This window comes from Hippocampus bargibanti, linkage group LG14 (genome assembly GCF_051943395.1).
Source record: "Hippocampus bargibanti isolate YZ-2025 linkage group LG14, ASM5194339v1, whole genome shotgun sequence".
Lineage (NCBI taxonomy): Eukaryota > Metazoa > Chordata > Actinopteri > Syngnathiformes > Syngnathidae > Hippocampus > Hippocampus bargibanti.
In genome coordinates this window covers 18,227,087-18,253,632 of record NC_142747.1, presented here as the reverse complement: position 1 = coordinate 18,253,632, position 26,546 = coordinate 18,227,087, and the positions used below count along the sequence as shown (strand labels likewise).

Sequence of the window (26,546 nt, the reverse complement as noted above, 5' to 3'; positions counted from 1 at the left end):
ATATATCGATAGTCCCGGTTATATCGATACTATTTCTATGCACGCACGGAGAAAATTACATGCAAACAGGGTCGGATATATCGATAGTCCCGGTTATATCGATATTTTTTCGGACTCCCTTGAATATCGATATAACGAGACTTTACTGTATTTTCACCAGCAATGCTTATGGAGCTATCATCAATAATGTTAGGGATGGATGAAAAGATAATCGCTATATTATTTTCTATGCCTTACTGGCAAACAATCAGGAGTTCAGAAAAGTTATCAGTTTGTCACAGTTTACAATACTATTGACAAAAAGAATTGATGGGTTAATTGTTTTTTTTTTTAATGTAAAAAAATGCAATTTTACTGAAGCATGAAACATGGCTGATTTGATCAAAAGCCATGATGACGTAATTGAAAAACCAAGATGGCAGAGGGGACGGGGAGCGGCATTTTATTATATATATAGTATTATATTTAGTCTCTAAAACAACCCCAAGACTGTTAGTATCACCATTAAATTTTGTTTACTTTTATGGCAGATATAACGGTGCGTGCCTTTTTTGCCCCCACGTAACTGTTTAATTTCAGGCAATATTTTCAGGGACCGACCTTTAAGGGTGTGACAGATAAATGAAACAAAATTATATGATATGACTTGCATGAAAACGATGGTATTTTCCAAACAGGATAATAAACACGAGGAATGTCTTATCTAGCTGCAACGGTCTGTGATCGCTATAGTAATGTTTAATCGTGCCTTCAAAACAATATACATCACAAATATGAAACGTCTGAGTCACCACCACAATAATATAAATACATTTTAATTAGGATTTGATACTGTCTATTTAATGGAGCCTTCTTTTCCTTGGAAGTCAAAGAATTTAAACCAAAAAAATCATTTTGTTAGCCCTGAGTTTTATTTTAGCGCTCACTTGTCACGTGACTTCACACGTCACTAAACCTTAACTGGCGTTTGTAGGAAGGAAATGTGCTCTGCTCTGCAGATTGTCTGCCTAGCCTGCCGCATTTGGCGCTAACATTCTCGGCACGCACACAACACCATAACTCTTCTCACCACTGCCTGCCTTCCTTTGGATTTGGATTTGCTCGCAGTGGAGAAATTTACTTCTTTTAAATTTATTTATTTATTTATTTTTATTATTTATTTATGGGATGTCTACACACACACACACACACACACACACACACACACACACACACATACACATACACAGGCATGTCGTCCCGTAGCTGACTTTCATTTTCCACACCCATTTATGTAAAGCGATCACCGTCCTGTAGATACTGCCATTGTTAAATTCACACCTTAAAAGACAGCTAATGTCCCATAGATCTGTTAATTCAACAAGGACGTGTACACAGACCTTGTTATTATGACGATAAAACGTTCCCACCTCACCCGTCGTCTCAAAAAACAGATTTTTCATTCAAGTACTATCTGGACACCACATGATTATGACTGAATGAATGGTATTCCATTGTACGGACAAGTCTTTACAGCACCTTGGGCTTGATTTCATTTTACTGCGGCCGCCATGTTTGTTTAATTTGTAAAAAGGCAAAAAACACGCTCTTTGGGGGAGAGCTGAAATAACATCAATATTTGATGTTAACTCATTCACTGCCAGATGATATGCAAAAATATGTCCACTCCAGTGCCAGGGTTTTTGTCATTTTCACTCAAATTGCAGGACCCACTGAATATTGAGTTTTAGGACTACACAAACATTCAGTTATTTCTAAGTTATATGGGTTTGGAGTTATCTAGCTTGAAATGGGGGCGGCTGTACAAAATACAATTCATGTTGATCTATATAGCGCTTTAGCAACAGCTGAATCTGTAACAAAGCGCTAACATGGACAAAACGCAAATTTTTCTCCCCTTGTGGAATGGAAAAACATTTCCAGAGGTCTGACCAGCGCTTTATCGGCACCCCCCCCCCCCCCCCCAAAGAAACACCAAAACCCGAACAAATTCGGGAATGCCGCTCCACGTCATGCTTTTCAATTCCCAATAAAATCAGGAATGGCAGTTAATGAGTTAATGTGAGTGACTTCATCATCACGACTTTGGCTGGATATTGAAACAAAATGAAATAATTCTGTTTTAATATTCAGTCGTGAATAATTGGAGCTTGATTCCATGTTTCCAACATAAATAAAGATGTCCTTTACTTCTATTTATCGCTTGCAAGACCTCATGAGGCAAAAAAAAAACAACAACTTGCTGGCAGATCATTCTTTTGTCATTTTGTATTTCTTTCACCAACACATCCCTGGCTGTGATGCATCGAGGCAGAGAATTAACACGATAGAAAAGATAGTGGCACAGGAAGACATGACGCTTTGCCAAAGTTGGATTTTGATGGTGGAAATGAGATGGAGTTGCAAGATTATACAGTTCTCAACTAAAATGGAGGAAACATCCATACAAATTAATGTTTTTTTAACTGCCTGCTTTGTGTACCGTGACCAGAAACTGGTATGAAGGGTGTTGGGGTACATATCAGAGTTGTACGTCTGTGTAAGCTCTCAGTCATAGAGGAGTGGTCCATTGATGAAAAGGTTTCTTCGGCAGTCATCTGTACTTGTTGGAAGGTGTCGGACGTTTCGCTTCTCATCCAAGAGGCTTCGTCAGCTAACAAAAAATTGCTGATAGAAGCGATTTTTATAAAACAGCAAAGCCCTTCACTAAATCGCCATGGTGGGGTGAGGTTTAATTTGGATCGGTCTTATAACAGACTCCTTAAACCACATGGACTTAGTTATGGTGATGAGGTTATACCAGGGCAAATGGGGAAATCAGTCCAGTCGTAGTCCCCATAATCAGGCAGGACAATAGAAATAATCAGTGTAGCCTCAGGGAATAGTCCTTTGCTCCCCCCAACCTTAGAGCACAGACCTAGCATAGCAGAGGTCTGGCACCGCCACCCCTGGACAGTAGGGATATATATATATATATATATATATATATATATATATATATATATATATATATATATATATATATATATATATATATATATATATATATATATATATATATATATATATATATAGGGCCAAACCTACCAGCAAATTTTAGTTCGCTGACGAAGCCTCTTGCATGAGAAGCGAAAGGTCCGACACCATACAAGAAGTACAGATGACAGCTGAAGAAACCTTTTTATCGATATCAGAGTTGTGTGTAGTGATAACATAATTTGTTGCATCACATTTTCTATTTATTCTGCCGCTTTGAGGGAGTTTGTTTTGATAAAGTCAACATAGCGTAATGTTCTAAATCGGCGCGAAACATGGCGGAATTCCATCAAAGCACAAAAATATTCTTCCCTTGCCGTCTCCCATAGGGCATCAAAAGACTTCAACAAAAGTCAAAAATAATGTTAAATCGCCATTTGTTTTTTTGACTTTTTTAGTCATGCATGTTTGTTTCATACATCACACGATAGTTTTTCTCTATGAAATGCATCACTCTATATACCATAAACTCAAATGGCCTCATACAAAAAAGTTACACCACCCCCATCGTACGCCTAACTCTTCTTTAAGGATTTTCATCTGCGACCATCCATAATCGCATTCGACTCCCCCTGACATGGGAGATGGATGAGCGTAAGGGGGAAAAAAATGGGGTACGAGGGAGGAATCGTGCATTTAGAATACCTTGTGCTGCTCAGGACGAGTCCATGATGCCTGTAGAGGACAGAGAGAACAACAAACAACCACAAAAAAAAAAGGCAGAGTAATTCTTAGAAGGCAATCTTCGTGTGTGTTTATGCGGGGTGAAAGAAAAAAGCTTCCGCGTATCGGTATTAAGTTCTGTTTTTCTTTTCTCTCTCTCTCTCTCTCTCTCCCATATTGAATACCTGAGCTTGAAAGTTGGATTTAGCTCAAACAGTCTATGCTTGACATTGATTATTGTGTTTACGGCAAAGACTCGGATTTGAAATATTTTCAGTAATCCTTAGCATGTTCTCCTTTGGAACAACATTGTATCTAAGCTCCATGAAGAAGCCTATTCACTAAAGTCACGATAGCCCAAATGCTTTTAAAGATAAGATGGGGGAAAAAAAAGGTCGATGAGGGATCGGGGGGAGGAGGGCAGCGTTTAAAAAGTGGTGTTGAGATGACTGATTCGCCATCCATTTTCTGGCGGCTTTTGCTATCAGATGCAAAGTTAGCAGGAGGATAAAGTGAGACTTGCTACGTTTACTTTTACGCTCAATATTTTCTTTCAAAAGGCAACTGAAAGCTAAATTGATCATTTTTGGCCTTTTCAACAAGCCACATTTTATGTTGTAAATGTTGGTCATTTCTTTAGTTAAAGGACAACCGACGTCAAGTTGTGTCCATAATTTGTAAAATGGCTTCAAATGACTTCCACTGAGCGTATTCTGCAAAGATTCCACCGCATATAGCTATATTTTATGTTTTAAGACTCGCTCTGAATATTCAGGAAGTCTTGTTTTTGAGTTGGTGACGAGTCCGTACGTGACGTCACTAAAGGAACGCCCCTAACCGAAAATAAAGACACATTGTAGCAGTCCTTCCATCACGTCAATGTATTTTGCTGTACATGATTGGTCTGAAAACCGTGTTGCACCCAAAAGCCGCCAGAAGAGGGTGTCCAAGCTCCATATAAGGAATTTATCAGCCTGTGGAAATGGAGGTGGCCACAGGAGGTCGCCATTATGTCCCTCTTTTCTAGTGATCGATTTCCCCCCCAATGTTGCTTCAAAATGGCATGGAATGAATTCTTTAATCGATTGCAAACATGTATGCTTTCCTCTTCAGAACTATTTGAATCATATTCATAACTGGATGTGTAACAAGAAAGCATATTCTCTGAATCTGAAGCCATTGTTTGGATTCTCTAGCAATGCAAGACGTCTTGGTGTGACATCACGAACTGGGGGTGGGACTTTCTGAAAATGCCTAATTCGCTGCTAAATTTTTTTGCAGATTTTGGACACTTTAAGTCATTTTTATTGGTGTTTTGCATTTGAATAAAAATATCATACTGCGTGTTTTGGGTATTTTAGATGCTATAAAACGTTTTTCTGAAGTCAGTCAACAACCAAAAAAGCGACGTCGGTTGTCCTTTAATCATGGCGGCTATAGATTCTACTCAATGTCTGAAAATTGGATACAAATTTCCAAGAGGATTAGAACAAGCTTTACATTTCACATTAACTCCCCCTATTATGTCGACAAGGTGTATTTTATGTTGAGGTTCATTGGCCCGCTACGTATTCTGTCACCATTTCATTTCGAGAACACACTGGCTAATTTAACTGCATTATGCTGAAAACCAAAATGATTGGCATTTGGATTTACAGGTTTTTAATTATTTAAGAATTGACCAGCATTTCTGCAAATGGTGCTAAAGATCAACGCTATACACGATTGGAATATTAAACAACAGTCGCTGTTTATAACAATAAACATTTCCTAGGGTTTGATTATGATGTAAAATGTAAACGCATAGATGTACGACATATTGTGGAAGGACCACCTGTCAGTCGACTGGCCTGTATCATTGTCGATGCCATGAAGAGAACGTCTGAGAAGTCTGCACTCGATTTAATTTGACAACGTGTTTGGTTAGTTAACGTGGTTGAAATTGGCTCGACTTGTGTGAATAATTGCATTCCCCAAGTGAGGCCATTGCAGTCTTTCCGTTGTTTTTTTTTGGTTGTTTATTTTTGAATGGGAAATGAGAGCCATCTATTTGAGAGAGAAGGTTATTTGCCAACCTAGCAATCGACTTCAGAGATGACTACTATTTGCAGAAATAACGTTATGTACATTTTGGAAAGTGACGACGAAAACGGATTGCACTTTTGAGCTGCGCAGGACAACATGCTATGTCCATTTGGAGCGACAGACACAGCTGATCAAAACAAGAAGCTTTACAGAAGGCATGCTCGAAGGAAGAACATGTTATAGCGTGACAATGAGGTGCGATGGCTCGTGCGACAAATGGAAATGGCAAACAGCTCTTTCATCAGGTGAAAAACAAGGAAATTTCTGGAGTCGACACAATCTGCTGGAATAATTGTCAAGGAAAAAAAACAAATACAGCGGTACCCCTATTTACCAACGTCCATATTTCATTAGTTGTGCATTATAGATGCAGTCCACTGGTGTAACTGCACTCTGTGCCTCCTTCAACACAAAACTAATATAGCTGGCGCTCCAAACAAATACAGCTGTAATTCCAATTAAGTGTTAAGCGCCGTGTGTCAGAGGGAATTCTCGTTCTATGTGTAAGCAAACAGCTATGGAAAAATTGAAACCCGCCTCTGTGCAAGTCTTAGGCCACAATGACTATCTTGCTCATTCTGACATATTCAATCAGTAAAAACGGGGAGAGACGAAGGTATTTACAATGACACAATTTAGGGTTCCATTTCTCTTAAAGCTATTTAGCTAGCTGCAAGCCCTCAAGTAGAAGGGAATGTTTTAATCTTTATCTGCCACTTTTGTCGAATAAAACCATGTTTTTAATGTAACAGACACACACAAAAATAATCATTCCATCATTGATAAGTGTCTTTCAATGGGCTAACACTTTAGCACAAAGCTAAAAAGAGAGGAAAAAAATAAGAATAAGCTAGTTTTGTTCATATTCAAGCACCTCAATTCTCAGAATATTACATTATAAAAGTGAATGGAACTTGGTTTTATAAAAACAAAATAATGGTTTTTGTATTTTCCACATTTTATTCAACATAAAACAAATTTCATGACAGAGTTGCGAATTGAACTAGGCTGATATTATAAAGTACATTTCTGGTCGCTGATGGACTCAATTAAAATCTCTTGTTTCCATTATTGAGCTGCATAGTTTCATTCATTTTGTCATAGAAAACCGAACAGCCCAAAAATACATTAACGATAGCATTTCTTCAACCCCAAATCGAATTGGTGAACTATGACAAAGTTGTCCGCAACACACGCAATCTGTCCTACTACACCGCAGTGATACCCTGCACATTAGCGCAAAGAGCAGTTAGCTGCATTGTCAGTGCCGCGCCGCAGAAGAGCTATGGCCCTAATCTACCAGACAGCCTAATAGCGTGGAACATCAGCACCTTGTCTTCGCACGAAGCACCGGCTCTGCGCTACATTAGCACTTCATCACTATCCCGTGTGATGCATGTTGTCTTAAGACAAAATGAATAGCAGCAGATCAGGGCAAGGGGGTTTAGGTGTGGTCGCAACAAAAACCAATGAAATAATGATACTTTTGCACGAAAATCATAGTGGCATTCCTGCCTTAATTATCATCATTTCTTGTTTTCAAAACACACCCGATTAAAAGCCATAAGCGCTACATTTTGCCATCACTCCATGGCTGGACTTACTATCCTGTTGTCCTTCGCCAGTGATGAAGGGACTCGGTCCAATAACGAGAGAGACGAGGGGGTTGCGAGGGGGGCTGTGTTTATGACATTCGTTCCCTATGGTCATTCGACTCATCCCACAATGTTTATTTTCACTCTCAATTGCCCCTTAGAGAGCCGTGCAGCGCTATGCAAGCCGACTTTCGCGTTTGTCTTCAGGCTGCTCGCCATGCTCTCACGCGCCAGCACTCCAACTGCAAATGGCTTATGAATATTCACTACAGTTTTATTGGCTTCCTGTGATGTGTTTGGTCATATTACTGGTCAGATATAACAAGACCATGGGAGAAAATTGATTGGGAGCATTACATCTGTGAGGAAAAATTCAAATTCTGTCTTCTTTTCTTTTCGGCTTTTCCCTTCAGGGGTCGCCACAGCGAATCAGTGTCCTCCATCTAACTTGGTTTTGTGCATCCTCTTCTCTCACACCCGCTACCTTCATGTCCTCTTTGACAACATCCATAAACCTCCTCTTTGGTCTTCCTCTCACTCTCCTGCCTGGCAGTTCAACAGTCAGCATCTTTCTCCCGATATAGTCACTCTCTCTCTCTCCTATGGACCATCTCAATGTGGCCTCTGACTTTCTCTCCAAAGCCTCTAATATGACTTTTCCTTCTGATATACTCATTCCTGATCCTATCTAACAAGGTCACTCCCAAAGAAAACCTCAACATTTTCATCTCTGCTACCTCCATCTCTCTCTCAATCTTCATCAACGTGCAAAACCCTGGCAGAGTTTTTCAAGGCCCCTGACTGACATTGACCATCATGAATGCTGTCATTAAAGGACAACCGACGTCTCCGGACAAGTTGTGTCCATAATTTGTTAAATGGCTTCAAATGACTTCTACTGAGCGTATTTTACAAAGATTCCACCGCATATAGCTATATTTTACATTTTAAGACTCGCGCTGAATATTCAGGAAGTCTTGTTTTTGAGTTGGTGACGAGTCCGTATGTGACGTCACTGAAGGAACGCCCCTGACCGAAAAAAAAGACACATTGTAGCAGTCCTTCCATCACGTCAATGTATTTTGCTGTACTTGTTTGGTCTGAAACCTCGTTTTGCACCAAAAGGCCGCCAGAAGAGGGCGACCAAGCTCCATGGAAGGAATTTATCAACCTGTGGAAACGGGCTGATTAATTCCTCACAGGAGTTTGGACGCCATTTTCTGCCTCTTTTTTGGTGATCCATTTCCCCCCATTGTTGCCTCAAAATGGCCCCGGAATAAATTATTTAATCGATTGCAAACATGTATGCTTTCCTCGTCAGAACTATTTGAATCATATTCATAACTGGATGTGGAACAAGAAAGCATATTCTCCGATTCTGAAGCCATTGTTTTGATTCTCCAGCAATGCAAGACGTCTTGGCGTGACGTCACGAACTGGGGGCGGGACTTTCTGAAAATGCCTAATTAGCAGCTCTTTTTTTGCAGATTTTGGACACTTTAAGTTATTTTTATTGGTGTTTTGTATGTGATTAAAAATATCATACTGCGTCTTTTGGTTATTTTAGATCCTATAAAACGTTTTTCTGATGTCAGTTAAAACAACAAAAAAGTGAATTCGGTTGTCCTTTAAAGGGAAATAATAACCTTGCATTGTGCATCACCAGCATTCAGGCTTGCAAGGGACATTTTGTTTCCAGAGGAGACAACAATTGTGCAATAATAGCTTGTGTCTTCGACGTCCTTCGAAAACCATTTCTGCGTTTATAGGCTTTAGCCTTTTATGAGCAATCAAACGAACAATTTTATTCCTAAGCACGTACTACTTAATTATTTATCTGAATGTTGAAGAGCCCAAATGGAAATACAGTACGTGTTTGTGTGTATGTGTAAAAAAGACAAAACCTGTTCAAAATTGTGCAAATGTTGCATCACATGCTCGATACAATGTGAATTTGGCATTTAAAAAAAAAATAATGAAAATCCACCATTGACTGATTACAAATTAATTTGTCAGATCGTGATCTTGCTGGGTCTGTTGAATTTGTTTTCAACTCATTAAAACAAAGCGTAAATAGCTGTATTAAAAAAACGAAACAACTATTCCATAGACGCGCTATGGTCACTACTGAAGTTGTCTACACAGTAGTTTTATTCCACAATTTTAATTTACGTAAACCACTATTGCGCGATCGTATAATCTCCCTCCTAATCCTAATGGCGAGTGAGCTTCGCACATCTGTTAGTGGACAATGCCGACACTGAATACCGTGCTACGACAAGTCTAGTAATGCCTTTCTGGGGCACCAAGTTGTACAGTGGAGGTCTGCCGTGAGAAGAGTCGAGCAAAGCCAGACAAAGACATCTTTAAGTGAGAGAAACAATCAATCTGTCAGAGCGCGGCAGCTGTAACTCGAGTTGCTTTAGTTTTTGTCCTGTAACAAAAGCGGCATTAAAACCAGGGCCCTTGCGGGCAGGGGTGGGGAGAGACTTCCCGTCTGCTAACTGGGAATTGCTCTACTCACCACATTCAGATGAGTTAGGAACAAATGAATGAATAGAGGCATGTTTCATGTCACTTGGGTTAACCAGAAGGAAAATGACCTATGGAGCATTGTATATTATAGCCGGTCTGTTGGGTCTGTGTGAGAAGCAAACACCCCCCCGGGACCCTATTCCTGACGAGATAAATGTTCAATGTCTATCACGCTGTGATTTGTCAGTCTGAGAAATATCACATGAGAATCGATATGGTTGCAAGATGAACAGCCTAGGGACCAGATTCCTAAAGGGGCTGGAACCTCAACGACTGTCTCGTAGCTATAAAACCGATTAAACGGGAAATGTTTCTGTCATCTGAATCCTATGCCGCCATTTTCATTATACAGTTCTGACTTGGATTTATCAAAATAGTAACGCTGGAAACTGTCTTCTAAATATTAATGCAGCTTTTCCACTGCGCGGTACCAAGTCGTCTTCAGAATAGTACCGCAGGAAACTGCGAAAATCACACGGCTTGGAACGCATCCTTTGGAATGAGACACACTCACAAATAATGGAGGAGATGCAGCGTTCTTGTATTTTTATTTGAAGACAGCATTGCGGCAAAGGGCAGAGTGGAGTATATTGCCGCTTTAACTTGTTGAAGCAATGGCTAATCTTCTTCAGAAAAGTGTGTGGCGAACATGGAGTTCTTAGTATTGTGTGGTTTTAATAAAGGAAAACCAACATTAGCGAGCGGCTATTCTCCGCCTCATCTAACTGTAATGACGCTTTTGCACCTGGGGTGATTGGTGTTCAATACCCGAAAGAAAGGGTCAGAGAATAGGGGTGGGTTCCATGCTGCCTGTTCAGTGCTTCACTTAGGTATGAAAAGTGGCACGTTGGTGTATAATAAATAGAGTCACGTTCATAAGCTTATAGTCAAACCAATAGAATATGGTAAATCCCCAACAAAAATAATGCGGCATGACCGCAACCACTTATCACCAAGAATATTCGGCAATTTTTGTGTGTTATTGACGCTAATGCTACTAGCATGACACAATGCCTTGCCTTTGCAAACAAAATGGCAGCGGCGGTTTTAAATAGGAATTGTAAACAAAATGGAGGATGGCTCAACTCGTCATTGGCTGCCTTCCGGCTAATTAGCTTCCCTGTTCAATGCAATGTACAGACGCACGTACAATCAACCCACATGCTCTAAAGTACGGCAAACTGAATTCATTGGATGCAGCCACTCTGGATGAAATACAGCTGTTGTGATGAATACAGATGGCATGGCAGACGGACATCAGATGAAGTTAACTCAACAATTAGCATCCGTCGCTCAGTGCGTCGTTTTCTCTTCCCCTGATTTTCTGCTCCCGCTAAATCTTCCCAACTAGAAATAGAAATGTGGAAAATCCATTGGGATTGTTCATGGGTCCGCTACTCGTTTCTTTGAGGCCATACTCGAAACGTGCAAAACACAATGTGACCATTGTGCCTGAACAGCCGCATCCGACTGCCCATTCTTCACTTTCGCTAAATTCGTTCCATTGATGGCCAAATGCAGATTTTATCTTCTCAGGAGCAGTAAATGTTTTTCAAGCCTATGAAATGCAGCTTTTAGAAGCCCATTCTGTATTAAACACCGGTCACTTGAACTCGATGGAAAGGGAGGCGTGAAAGTATTAAAGTGTGACAGTGCGCCTCTGCGCCGTGGGCAGAGAGAAAACAGGCATATCGTGACGGGCGTCATATGGCGGCTGTGTTCTCTTTGGAATGCGGTGCGCCGCTCGCAATCTATTTTTGATGATCAAACACTCGCCCCTGTGAATGTGGCAGGTGGCTGTAAAAACACTGGACTTCTGTTGCCCATACATTGAAACTACCTAAAAAAAAACAGCCTTTTTCATAAACCACCACTTTGAGAAGGGGAATGTTTGACTCTCAAAAGACAGATGGGAAAGTGCGACACTTATACACAGTCAATTTGTGTTGATCACGACAAAAAAAAAAAAAAAATGCTCAAGCGTCTAGACCAGAGATTCCCAAACTTGACAACTGAGTTATAAATGGCAAATCAACAATACATACTCATTGTTATTAGGCCAATTGTGGATTTAATCCCCTCACAAATTAAAAATGGCTAGGTGATGTGGGAAAAAATCATAATTTCACAAACAAATCAGTTGAGTTGCTGTGTTTTGTGCACATTGGCATATGACATATTTTAGGTGACTCGCACTTGGATGAAATCAGCAGCCCCCCTTGCATTTGATTTCTATGTCTATGTTTTGTGTTAACACGCTGCCTATAACTAGCCCTTATTTTGCCTTTTTGTGTGGCTTGGGTGCCGATAAAGCGCTGGCTATGTCCTCTGGCAATGTTTTTTTTTATTTTCCACAAGAGGGCAGCATTTCCCCTTTTTCCATCTTAGCACTTTGTTCCAGCTTCAGCCGTTATTAAAACACTCTATAAACCAATATGTATTTATTGCATTGTATTTTGGACAGCCGTCCTCATTTCAAGCTCATATAAATCCAGACCCATATCATTTAGGAATTAACTAAATTTTAATTCCTTTCATTCCTAAATTATATGAATCTAACTCACATATCTTTCTGATGAAAGAAGAGAATCTAAGGTTTCTAACGCTGTATTGAATGTTTATGTAGTCCTAAAACTCAATAGTCCGTGGGTCCAGGAATTCATGTGACAATGACAATAACCCTGGCACTTGAGTGGACATATTTTTGCACATCGTCTGGCAGTGAATCAGTTAATGGTGATTGGACATAATTCATTTACACTGTGTTTTCGGGATGTCTTTTCTCAAATACGGTTAAATGTTAGCAACAACTGAGGGAAAGCCAGCTTTGCATGCCTAGCTTGTGCTTGCTTTTATTTTGTATGTGTTATTACCACATTTGTATGATTAAACATAATGCCATAAAATTCATGTGGATGTGGGCTTTGTTTTGGAATCGCTGGTCTAGACAAATACCGTGTGGAAATGTACATGAATGAGACAATGATACCAAATTTGAAAGTGATCAGGAGACAGAGAAAATGGTTTCACTCTTTTTTTTTTTTTTTAGTTACGTGACGACAAACAATGCGACGTCATGCTTCTACGCCACGAGCGACTATTTGACAAACTACTCTTGAAGTGCATGCAGCAGTCGAGCCGGTGAATGGGCTTTCAAAAAAAAAAAAAATGGCCACTTAAATGGAATAATTGGATTTCGGATGAAATCTGGAGGCGGCGCACTTTGCCACAAAACAGTTGCGAGCCACGCCGATTTCATACCTGATAGATCCTGTTTAGGTGCGCCTGTAGGAAAAGAATGTAGCGCATGTAATGGAGCAGCTCCACAAAATCGCTACATAGTACTCCATTCTCTCAACATTTTCCTCGTCATTACTTCGCAGTCGTAGCGAGACCCTTGAGGAAGCGGGCCGCGTGAGCTTTTCAAAGATAACTACCGGCAAGTGTTCATTGTTTTTGATGGTTTGACCGCTAAATGTGATGGTGGGGAAAATATTGGTCGGAATTGTCATGGTGCAAAAACAAATTGCTAAAGTGTGTGCAGATCACCTGAAGAGGAAACAATAGAGAGGATAGAATTGAGCGTTAAGGACTCTTTCAATCACTAGCATGAGCAGAGCAGAGTGATTGAAAATGCCAAATGAACACTTGCACGTTCGAGCGCTCATTGTGGCAAAACACAGAAAGAAGCAGACATCGAGTTTCATCACAAGCCTTTAAGTGGACTGGGAAAGATTGGAATTTGGGTTGACTTGCTCGATATTTGGGACGTTTAAATAAAATCTAATCTCCGCGTCGACAGTTGAATGCGGGATTGTCAAGCTTAATTGCGTGAGATCCAGTGGGTAGTCTCGATGGAGATGCTTAATTTGGCGGAATTAATGGGAACAAATGTCGCAGAGTGCTTTGCCAGCAAATACCTGCAGATGATTCCTTTACCTCTTGAAATTCCGGTCAAAGGTGCAGTAGTTGATATCTGTCCTAAATATGATTTTAGATGTTGCATGGCTTCAAATGAATCATTGTATCTCAAAAACACACACCGGAGTCAAAAGCATATTTTTTTCTGAAAATTAACCATTTCTGAACCGCTTTATCCTCGTTTTAATTTTAAAGGACAACCGACGTCTCTGGACAAGTTGTGTCCATAATTTGTAAAATTGCCTCAAATGACTTCTACTCAGCGTATTTTACAAAGATTCCAGCGCATATAGCTATATTTTACGTTTTAAGACTCGAACTGAATATTCAGGAAGTCTTGTTTTTGAGTTGGTGACGAGTCCGTACGTGACGTCACTAAAGGACCGCCCTTGACCGTAAAAAAAGACGCGTTGTAGCGGTCCTTCCATCACGTCAATGTATTTTCCTGTACTTGTTTGGTCGTGTTGCACCCAAAACCCGCCAGAAGGGCAGAAGAGGGCATCCAAGCGCCATATAAGGAATTTATCAGCCTGTGTAAACGGAGGTGGCTCATGGGATGTCACCATTTTGTGCCTCTTTTTTTGGGTGAGAGATTTTCCCCCAATGTTGCCTCAAAATGGCATAAATAAATTATTTAATCGATTGCAAACATGTATGCTTTCCTCTTCAGAACTATTTGAATCATATTCATAACTGGATGTGTAACAAGAAAGCATATTCTCCGAATCTGAAGCCATCGTTTTGATTCACTAGCGATGCAAGACGTCTTGGTGTGACGTCATGAACTGGGGGCGGGACTTTCTGAAAATGCCCAATTCGCAGCTCATTTTTTTGCAGATTTTGGAAACTTTAAGTCATTTTTATTGGTGTTTTGCATTTGACCAAAAATATCATTTTTTGGGTATTTTAGATGCTATAAAACGTTTTTCTGGTGTCAGTTAAAAACAAAAAAGTGACATTGGTTGTCCTTTAAACAGTACCTACGATGTCACATTTCCCAAATAGTGTTCCCAAAACAAAACATCTAGTCCAAAATTTAGTTTTCTTCTACCCTGGCTCCAAAATTCTTAAAATACATCATACATCAACGCCGATACATATGTGGATATGTCGCAGTTTGGAATTGAAGCGGATTCATGTGAAACAGGAAATGTGAGACGGTCTCTTTTCGTCAATGGATGCGATAGCTTCGTGTTTGTTTTCAATATTTAGCTTGTAGCTGGCATGCACATTTCACTACGATGTCCTTGAGCCACTGGTGAAAAGGACGCTTTGATCCTCTCCAAATGCATCTAGAACTGTTTCATACAACAAAGAGGATGCAGAAAAGTGCTTCAGATTGAATTACTGTCTTTTGTGTTGTTGTGTTTTATCACATTATTTGTGATGTAGTTGTTTTGTTGTTGTTTTGACTTCAAGATGGCGCCGCGAGAGTGGCTGCCTTTACAGCAGTTCCTGTATTTTGTGTTTCTACTTCTTCCTTTCCTTTCCTCTTACATTCATCACTCTGCTGCTGTGAAATGTAAATTTCTCCACTAATAAAGGCACATCCAATCCAATAAAGTGGATTGCCATACCATCATATGCTCATGCAGTTGACAAAATTGGCATTAAAAAGCCCTTTCATCACAATCTGATGAACAATGAAACAGTTGATGGCTTTCTACTGACTCGGTTGGGGCAAGACTTATGCGTCGTTTTGAATTACAGTAAAGTCTCGTTATATCGATATCGGATATATCGATAGTCCCGGTTATATCGATACTATTTCTATGCACGCACGGAGAAAATTACATGCAAACAGGGTCGGATATATCGATAGTCCCGGTTATATCGATATTTTTTCGGACTCCCTTGAATATCGATATAACGAGACTTTACTGTAGTTTCCATTGGCTTTCACTCATTATGTCATTCCACAAGGAAGGCAAATCCGCCCACAAAGTGTAAATGTGAGTCCTATTCGTATTTACGCTTTACCTGCTCGCCATCGGTGAAGACGCGGTTGCCGTAGTTCCAGCTGATGGTGGGCGTCGGATCCCCCGAGGCCTCGCAAGTTAGCATGACCTGCTCCTCCATTTCAGTGGCGCTTTGGTTCACAATGTACGTGATCTTAGGTTTGACTATAAAACACAAATAATGAGTGTTGGATTTGGGTTGACTTCAAAGGGAGCATGAGAGGCTTTGACGCGAGAAGGGGGAGGCGGGGAGGCTTAACCGTAATAAGATAGATGTCTATTCCCAGCAGCGAAAAAACAACCACGCCAGGATCCAAATTTGAATTCATGAGGGAATTACAGCGGTTTTCGAAGCTTTGCCCTCTGTTTATGCATACATGTCACCAAACCGACGGGGAGGAATTTTGAGAGTGACGCTTGTAGTGCAAAGAAAATTAAAGCAGTGCACGTGAAGCGTGAAGTTTGTTTTTTGTTTTGTTTTTACCCCCCCCTCTTGGCACTCTGTGGAAGATGAGCACATTGTAGCATTTGTTCACGGTAACAACTGAGCATTGGACAATATTCAGCAAAGGGGATGTATTTGCAACCCCATGTTAAAATTGCATGAAGAGCCACGGATAATTATTTGGTGAACAAAGGAGCAGCTGCCTTATTACCGATGCCATTGTATAAAAACGCATTGATATTTTTTTTGCACTTTTTTATGACTAGAATATTGATAAAGCCTCAGAGTACACGTGTGCACCACAAACTAGCATCGGTTATTATGATCATTTATAAGCGCCTTTCAAATCTCTCTAGGTCACTTTACAGTCACAGGATAAGTTTTTCTGTGGGTGAGCAGCGGCAGCCACACGCGCCGATGTTCAATCAACCCGGAGGTAACATGTTAAAGCGCTGTATAAACTAAGATGTATGTATTGTATTCTATTTTGGACAGCCACCCTCATTTCAAGCTCATATAACTCCAAACACATATAATTAATAATAATAATAATAATAATACATTTCATTTATATGCACCTTTCATAACTCTCAAGGTCACTTTACAGTCACAGGATCAGTTTTTCTGTGGGTGAGCAGCGGCAGCCACATACGCCGGAGTTCACTCAACCCGGAATAACTCGATTACATAGAAAGTTAGCTGGCTAGCTAATGGATAACTAATAGCTAGCTAGCTAGCCAGATAGCTTATAGATAACAAGTTACGACCGGGTTCCGTTATGACAAAACAGTGGTTTTGTGCATATTGTCCTTAAAAATGCAAATTCTAAAATCTAACTTTCATCATCTGTCCTTTTTTTTAATGCCAATTCGTCCTTGCGAGTGAGAGTGTCCTTGAGAGTTTTGAAAGGCGCTTTTAAATGAAATGTATGATTATGATTATGATGATGATGATGATGATGATGATTATTATGTTATTAACAACAGCTGAAGCTGGAGCAAAGCACTATCATGGAAAAAAGGGAAATGCTGCCCCCTTGTGGAACAGAAAAAAAACATTGCCAGAGGCCATGGCCAGCGCTTTATCGGCACCCAAGCAAGAAAAAACAAAACCCGAACAAATTTGGGAATGAGTTAATGGTAAAGTTGATTTCCAACCTGTTGTAATTCCGCTGGAAGAAACAAATGTTTGATGTCCATTTTGAGACCATCCCATCAAAAAAAATAATAATAATATGCCCCTAATATACACATTGTAAATAAATATTCCCCCTCTTACCAAATACTCTCAGACTGAGCTCCTGGTCCGTTTCCCCAGCCTTGTTTTTGGCGATGCAAGTGTACTCGCCCTCATCGAGCTTGCTGACGTCCATGATGGACATCTCCGAACCATCCTCATTGAAACTGTACTTTTCACCCGCTTCCAGAGTGATTTGGTTCCTGAAGGACAAACATAACAATCCTTGAAATTTCAAGCAAAATATGGTATTGTCATGGATTCCTCCATATGTCACTTCTAATCGTATGATGTATTTTCGGAAATACAACTGTGCCCATTCAATGGAGCACAGGTGTCAAAGTCAAGGCCCGCGGGCCAAATCCGGCCCGCCACATCATTTTTTTCGGCCCGCGAAAGCAAGTCAAACTTAAATTCCATGATGATTGCTAAAATCTGAGCCAAAATGTCATATTTTCGGATGTCAACCACAATCAAAGTCATTATTCTTGACTTCAGATTTGAAAACGAGTTATTCATTAATTTGCTGTGTGCTCTATATGTAATATTTGAAGGGATTTAAACATTCTAATGGGTTCCCCAAATTCATAACGGCCCTCGAGAGGAAACCATAACGACAATGTGGCCCGCGGCAAAAAATGACTTTGACACCCCTGCAATGGAGGTAGGCATGTATTTGAAATGAAGTCTTCATTTGTAAAAACGGAGCCCGGCGTTAAACTGTCAATTGACTGACAAATAGTTCTTACTTTGGTGTTACTGTGCGAATGAAATGTGAACCCGCCTTCTCTCCCCAACAAAGTATCTCCGCATTGACATGCATTTCTTATTCTAACAACAAAGAGGAGCTAATTTACAAATGCATTGTCAGCGTTACAAAATTACCGACCCCCCACCTCCCGTCCCCCTCAAGCAATTTAAACGCGATGGACCTTTTTAAAAGTCAAGCAAAGAACACCCGAGTGGAATCGTAGTCACATTACTTTTCATTTGACAAGAATGGAGCCCAGTGAAAAGGCACTTGTGGAGTCAATTGCGCTGAGCATTGCCAAATTAATTGTGCCCATTCATGCGTGATGTGGCGACAAAATGGCACCTTTTGAGCTGGGGAATGTGATTCAAAGCCAGTTGGATGGTTTGTTTTATTTTTATGATTCTTAAACTTATTAAGATTCGTGTGAATTAGCATTTGACAATGGTGGTGTTGTTTTCCCTCAGACGCCAGTCAGTGTTTACGACCACAGAATCGAGAAAGAAAAATATTCATTCCCATTACTTTTGAAGAAGTTAATTACAATTAATTTTACAATTAATTTATTGTACTGTGTACTATACTGGTCTTTTTTTTTCTATGAGGAATTTTTTTTAAATTAATCATTTCCATAATTCTTGTTGTTTCACTTCAATTATCCTAAAATTCACGCAGTAGTAGGCAAACAGTGCCATGGCAAGAGGATAAACACAACCTGTCTTGACAAAGCAAGGGCCTATCGGTGTCACGCACAACAATGTCTCTATTGAGGACGGCGGTCTTCAGGTTTCGCTGTCTCCAATTCACAATTTGATACAATGTCAGGAAGTGTCCGATTGCAATGAATTAACCAGTTAGCCAACAAATGGATTTGAGGACGAAATTACATTTGGTGGAAAAACAGCAAGGATTCAATTAGATTGACTTAGAATCACCCGGTCACACAAGCTTCTTTCACTGTTTGCAAGACTGACAAGATGTGATGAGACACACACATGCACACACACACACACACACTTATACAGTATATTTACCTTTAATCACACACACACACACACACACACAAAGAGAGATAGATAGATCGAGAGATACACACACATGTGTAGAGAGAGATAGATCTAGATATATAGATTGATATATATATAGATAGATCTAGATATATAGATATAGACACAGATCAAGAGATACATAGATAGAGAGAGCGAGAGAGAGATCTAGAGTTATTGATTGATATATAGATATAGATATATATATAGACAGACAGATCGAGAGATACATAGATGTAGAGAGAGAGAGAGACAGACAGAGAGAGAGAGAGAGTGAAAAAGAGAGATCTAGATATATAGATTGATATATATAGATAGATCTAGATATATAGATATAGATAGACAGATCGAGATAGATACATAGATATAGATAGATAAAGATACAGATAGATAGATATCGATACAGACAGATAACAATCCAGATACAGTAAAGTCTCGTTATATCGATATTGGATATATCGATAGTCCCGGTTATATCGATACTATTTCTATGCACGCACGGAGAAAATTACATGCAAATAGAGTCGGATATATCGATAGTCCCGGTTATATCGATATTTTTCGGACTCCCTTGAATATCGATATAACGAGACTTTACTGTATATAGATACAGATACATAAAGATATAGACACATATAGATAAAGATATAGATAGATATATTAATGTATATGTGAAGAACACAAAACTATTTTACAATTAATGTCAAGAGAATCGTATTTTCTCTCCGGATGAAACGGCTTCTTGCCTTGTCCAGGTCACCATGGGTTCAGGGTAGCCATCAACGGCACAGGTCAACATGGCAGATTGGCCCACATCTGCTGTGGCGTTCACCTCTGACTGCCATACTCTGATCGTTGGGAGCACTGATACACACAGACGCAGTTGAGGGGAGAAGGATGTCAAAAAACTTTCATTCATGGAAGCAGGTTGGCAAACATAACCCAAATTAGCATCCCGAACAGAACACTTATTTTAGGCACACATCATTCCCCCTTGCGTCAGAACTCAGGAACAGACCCGCGTCATTCACATGAGTACTTCTGGCGACCCAGTTGCTGTGGGCAACCATTTGCACATTCATGCCATACCCCCGCGTCTTCACAAAACAAGCAAACAAATAAAAAGAAAGAGGCAGACAAGAATACAGTGGCAAAAGCTCTGCTCACCATTTACGACAACCTTGATAACCCGTAAATCAATCTCGCCGCGGGCCATCAGGCGTGCCTCGCAGGTGTACGGGCCTTCGTCGGTCTTCTTGATGCCGCGGATTTGAAGGTGGTTGTTGCTCAACACCTTGAAGCGCACTTGAAGGGGAAGATAAAAGCATGATGACGGATTGTCAAGTTGGTACGAAACTTGCTAGGTGGCTCAATGGGACCACGGAGACAAGGGTTGTTGGAGTGATGGTTGATGTTACAACTCTCATCCGTCGGTTTTATCCGTCCGGAATCTGTGCGATATTCATCCATGAATCCTACTGAGTGATTCCCAAAGAGTACAGAGAAAAACATTCGTGTGCTTTGAAGGATCATCTGGTTTGTTCCGTAGAGTAATCCAGTCTCACTTAATTGGTATTATTTTCGATGATGATGTTCATCTGTCTCTGCCTGTCATCATTATTATTATTATTATTATTAAACGTTATTGGAAGAAAACACAATTAGCCCGCGTCTCCATATAAAAGAATGATCTGAACGGACAGAATACGGTAAATCTGTCAATCAATTGAGACGACACCATCACTATTTTAGTTCTCTACACATATGTTTTAAATTTATATTTTGGAATGCGTGCTATATATTTTTGAAATATAATTCACATACCGGAGCTTTATTAAAAATCGAGAAAAATGTATTCATGCACAAGCTCAACTGCACCGAACAGCCATATTATTGATTCTCTTCTCACAGTTAAATCCCATCTGGAAACCCACCGATTCAAAATCGCATATTGAATTTGAATTCATCTCTTCTTTTATGGAAGAGATTTTTATTTTTATCTTTTATTTTACATGGAGCTTGGACGACCTCTTCTGGCTCTTTCTGGTGCAACACGAGGTTTTCAGACCAAACAAGCATTGATGAGATGGAAGGACTGCTACAATGTGTCCTTTTTTTTCGGTCAGGGGCGTTCCTTCAGTGACGTCACGTACGGACTCGTCACCAACTCAAAAACAAGACTTCCGGAATATTCAGCACAAGTCTTAAAACGTAAATTGTAGTTATATGCGGTGGAATCTTTGTAAAATACGCTCAGTAGAAATAATTTGAAGCCATTTTACAAATTATGGACACAACTTGTCCGGAGACGTCGGTTGTCCTTTAATTCAAAACATTGTTTCCAACCCCCTCCCGCTTGAGCGCCCACAAAAACACAATACACTTTGTGATATTGCTCTGGGTCTTTCTCGGGTGAATAAAACACTCAATTGTACTTTCCCTATTCAAAAGCAAATTCATTTTTAACCTTTCTTTTTTTTCTCTTTGCAAATAAAATTGACAGTGAAACGGGCGCCGCCAGGCAGGCATCCATTACCAGGACATTTGCATTACAATGTAGTGCAATTATTTTGAGTGGGTACTACTTGTCTAGGTTGTCGGTTTTTGTTGTTATGTTTTAACATCATGACACTTATAATTTACTAAGTGTATTTAATTTCAGGCCTCATGGTATTAGCTGTTTCATTTCATTACATCAAAGTAGGGCTTGCATGGTGGAGGTGTTCAGAAAAAAAATGTGTTTTCCAACTGTGAATTTAAAGCAATTTGTGGTGCAGAAAAATACAAACCAATATTTGGCTTTATGTATCCCACATCATGAATTTATCTTTCATTTTAGGCACGGCATTACCCCTTTTTGGGTCAAAAATAAATTAGGCCAAATCCTTATTTTGCATAATACGGACGGACATGCTTCCATCCATGCAGCAATCCAATTAGTGGCCCAAAAATGTTGTTGTTGGATTTCAGTGTTTCTTGTGATCATTGGATGGCCATCTTACCATCTTTTTCCATTTGTATCCTAGATCCTTTGTACTTCCAAAGGATGGTGGGCGGAGGGGAACTGATGACATCACAAACGATGACGGCCGTATCTCCTTCCGTGAACTCTTGCGGCGACGGTGCATTTGTGAAGGTAATTCTCTCTAAACAAAAAAAAAATAATAATAATAATAATAATAACTGTAATAAAGTTTGATTATTGTGGATTTTATTCACTGGTTTAATGTATACTGTTGTTAAAGAAAGGTATAAGTAGATAACGGGTTGCAGTACGGGTAACATCCGACTTACGACCGAGTTCCGTTCCGACCAAACGGTCGCAACTCAAAATGGTTGTAAGTCGAAATACAGTAAAGTCTCGTTATATCGATATCGGATATATCGATAGTCCCGGTTATATCGATACTATTTCTATGCACGCACGGAGAAAATTACATGCAAACAGGGTCGGATATATCGATAGTCCCGGTTATATCGATATTTTTTCGGACTCCCTTGAATATCGATATAACGAGACTTTACTGTACATTCAAAATGTTGAATAGAGACTCGTAGGCTAATTGACTCGCAAACTCTCCTCTTTGGTGCCATCACATGGTATATTGCTGTGCGAGAGTGAGATGCTGGCTGACTGGCCAAAATTGCTGTACGCGTTGCCGGCCTGCTAGCGCGTTGCGTTGCTAGGCGTAGAATTAAAATTTAAAAAATAGGGTATGGAGGTCATGGTCGTAAGTTGAGCCGGTCGTAAATCGGATGTTACACGTATTATCTTCCAGACTGCATAGGGAACTTGTAATCATCCAGATTTGAATTAGTAATAATAATAAATAAGTAATAATAAGTGGGAGCTACTCTTTATGTGCATCCGTGGGTGCTGCTGTTTTGGTCAGCAAACAAGCTCATAAGAATCAATGTCCTCGAGGAAACTAAAAAGGCCGCATGAAGTGAAGTTAAAGACTTTTTTTCATTTTCTGAGGTTGACGATGCGGTAATTTCGAGAACGTAAGGTTTGTTTGTTTTTGCTCATCATTTTACAATTCCTAGAATCCCCTTTGGGGAAACAAGTCATTTGTTGAATTAGTTTTGTGATTACCGAGCTCCTTGTGAAGTGGATTTTCTCTATTTAAAATGAGTTTTCTCAGCATTATTCTCTCTCTTGTAATTTAATCAAGTTCCGCCGGCTGACGATATTTACTACGCTGAACTTCCATTCTCAACTAACCATCTGATTGATAGAGTTCGCTACTGGCATCGAAGCATTACGCCGACCTAATACACTTGACCCCGGCCATATGTCGCCGACTAGCATTGAGCCGCAATCTTATCTAGCGACATTTCGTAGATTGAAAAGTACGCTTTGTAACAGTCTGTGCCCGCATGTAGAAGTAATAATTACTTGGAGATGACATTGTGGTAGAATGCAGTCGTTTGCTTTCCTTTTACACAGCTGAGAGGTTTTCTTTTTAAGAAAAAGTAATGTAAGATGTAAGCATCAAACTATGTAAATAGATTCTCCTTTTTGTCATACGCACGGCTAGCCGCTTTCTGTGTCATCTAAAACAAAGAGTGAAAGTGTTGACAAGCGAGGGAAAACTCATCTGATGGGCATGTGCTGATGCACAGCATTCATGGAAAATAAAAGACATTTATCAAAGGCGCTGCAAAAAAGACAGCATCATTAAACAGCCTTTTAATGGTCTTCCGACCATTTATCGAAATGATGAAAAATCTATCGTCTGGCAACAAAAAAAAAAAAATGCAAAAAACTAATGTGATGCCCAAGAGCAGTCAATAAAATACAGTAAAGTCTCGTTATATCGATATCGGATATATCGATAGTCCCGGTTATATCGATACTATTTCTATGCACGCACGGAGAAAATTACATGCAAACAGGGTCGGATATATCGATAGTCCCGGTTATATCGATATTTTTTCGGACTCCCTTTAATATCGATATAACGAGACTTTACTGTACATTTAATGAAGAGAGGGTTTTTTTTTCTGCTTTGACGTTATACTCACGGAATATTTTGATGTTAACTGTTGACTCTCCCTGTTGATCTCCGTTGGCGGCGACGCATTTGTACGTGCCGGCGTTCTCCGTCACTGCCCGATATAGCGTGAGGATCGATGACGTCTCGTCGTTTCGGGTCACCGTGATGTCCGGTCTGTTGGGTTCTATCCTTTCGCCGCTCGGCCCGAACCAGTCTATGTGCTTAGCCCCTCCCATAACTGATGAGAAGCAAAAATAACAATTTGTCTATCTATTATGTATGTGCGTACAAAGTAGTAAAGCAAAGTCAATCCATTCAATTTTAATTCAATTTTTTCAAATTAACCAAAAGACATGCACATTAAAAATAACAAATAAAAAATTTGAAACACAGAATGGCTGGCTGAAATGTATTTAAATTAATTACTGTTATATGTAAGAACATACGCCACTGTTGCCCCCTCCTCCCACCCCTACTTTTTTACCACCCCTGCCCAAACCAAATTGTGCTGGACGATACATTGTATGTTATGCACAGAAGCCTTTGCTTTATGTGCCTCGCAACTCACGTTCAACGAGCGCCGAGTGTGTGACTAAGCCGCAAAATGATAATTACATAATCTTACACAGTGGCGGTAGTCGGACTCAATACAAGACGTTAGGCTGAATTCTACCTTGTTCTCAGCAAGAACAAACAATACAATATATAGCCATTATCTCGGATGATCCGTTTCACTCGCGCAGAACAATAACAACCTTTGTATACTTTGGGTAATGTTTCGAGTGTGTGCTGTCAAAAACAAAAACAAAAAGTAACACTGTCAGGACAACTTGTCAAGCTTACCTTCACACATGAAGAATTTGGACTCCCCAAGACTGATTTCACCATGAGTGGGTGTGATCTGCACGTCTAGTGACACTACAAGAGGAGACATCCAAAATGAAAAGAAAGCAATTATCAAACACAGGAAATCCACCAAAAACCATAACCACAAATAGAGAGACTTTAGACCTTCAATTAACATCATTCACTGCCGTTTCCTGATTTTTTTTTTCTTGTTTGGGTGCCGATAAAGCGCTGGCCATGGCCTCTGACAATGTGTTTTCTTTTACACAAAGAGGGTAGCATGTCCCTTACTTCCGTGGTAGCACTTTGTTGTAGCTTCAGCTGTTGTTGAAGTGCTATATCAATCAATATGCATCTATTGCATTGTATTTTGGACAGCTGCCCCCATTTCAAGCTCAGATAGCTCCAGACCTGTATAACTTGGGAATTAACTCTTTTATTTTTTGATGAAAGAAGAGAGACACTTTACAGTCGCAGGATAAGAACTACTTTTTTTCTGCGGGTGAGCAGCGCCAGAATAAAAAATGTTTTTTTTTGGAGATGCTTGGGTGCTGAGAAAGCACTGGCCAGACCTCTGGCAATGTGTTTTCCTTTCCACAAGGGGGCAACATTTCCCTTTTTTCCATGTTAGCGTCTTGTTCCAGCTTCAGCTGTTGTTAAAGCGCTATATAAACCAAGATGTATTTCTTACATTGTATTTAAGACAGCTGCCCTCATTTCAAGCTCATATAACTCCAGACACATATAATTTAGGAAATAACTCTTTTGTGATAAAAGAAGAGAATCTAAGGTTTCTTACGCTGCGTTGAATGTTTTTGTAGTCCTAAAACTCAATGATCCATTTGCCTTTTGTACAGCCACTCCCATTTCAAGCTCAGATAACTCCGGACCCATATAATTTAGGAATTAACTTTTTTTTGTTCTGATGAAAGAAGAGAGTCTAAGGTTTCTTGCACTTCATTGAATGTTTATGTAGTCCTCAAACTCAATATTTCCTTTGCCATTTGTACTGCCACCCCCATGTCAAGCTCAGATAACTCCAGACCCATATAATTTAGGAATTACCTCTTTTTTTTCTGATGAAAGAAGAGAATCTAAAGTTTCTCACGCTGTATTGAATCGTTGCATAGTCCTAAAACTCAATATTCTGTGGGTCCTGGAATTCGAGTGACAATGACAAAAACCCTGGCACTGGAGTGGACACATTTTTGCACGTCTCGCAGTGAATGAGTTAAGACTCTTGGAAGTGCAGATGCAGTGTTGGTGTACATTGGTTAATGCCGACGCTTTATCAATGTCAAGAAAAGACTTGATTTCTTTTTTTTTTTTTGGTTGGAGGACGGCGAGGGTTGTTATTCAATCACATGGTGAGGTCTGGATTGAAGCCTTTTGCTTCCTAATTAGAACAAAGCTTCACTTGTTCCCCAAG

General features: G+C 39.9%; 1 protein-coding gene across 7 annotated transcripts in view; it reads right to left on the bottom strand.

Moving 5' to 3' along the window:
- Positions 1 to 26,546, bottom strand: part of ncam1b (neural cell adhesion molecule 1b) — a 68,551-nt gene that overhangs the window by 23,760 nt on the left and 18,245 nt on the right. For 5 of the 7 annotated variants that reach the window (XM_089013032.1, XM_089013033.1, XM_089013031.1 and 2 more), the window contains exons 2-10: positions 25,115 to 25,189; positions 24,300 to 24,509; positions 22,274 to 22,417; positions 20,439 to 20,576; positions 20,018 to 20,135; positions 17,517 to 17,677; positions 15,816 to 15,958; positions 13,176 to 13,199; positions 3,682 to 3,711 (exon numbers count right to left, since the gene is read on the bottom strand). In XM_089013032.1, coding sequence (XP_088869158.1) covers positions 3,682 to 3,711; positions 13,176 to 13,199; positions 15,816 to 15,958; positions 17,517 to 17,677; positions 20,018 to 20,135; positions 20,439 to 20,576; positions 22,274 to 22,417; positions 24,300 to 24,509; positions 25,115 to 25,189 — 1,043 coding nt within the window. The remainder of the gene's footprint in view (positions 1 to 3,681; positions 3,712 to 13,175; positions 13,200 to 15,815; positions 15,959 to 17,516; positions 17,678 to 20,017; positions 20,136 to 20,438; positions 20,577 to 22,273; positions 22,418 to 24,299; positions 24,510 to 25,114; positions 25,190 to 26,546) is intronic. The other 2 variants (XM_089013036.1, XM_089013038.1) reach the window with 2 other exon arrangements.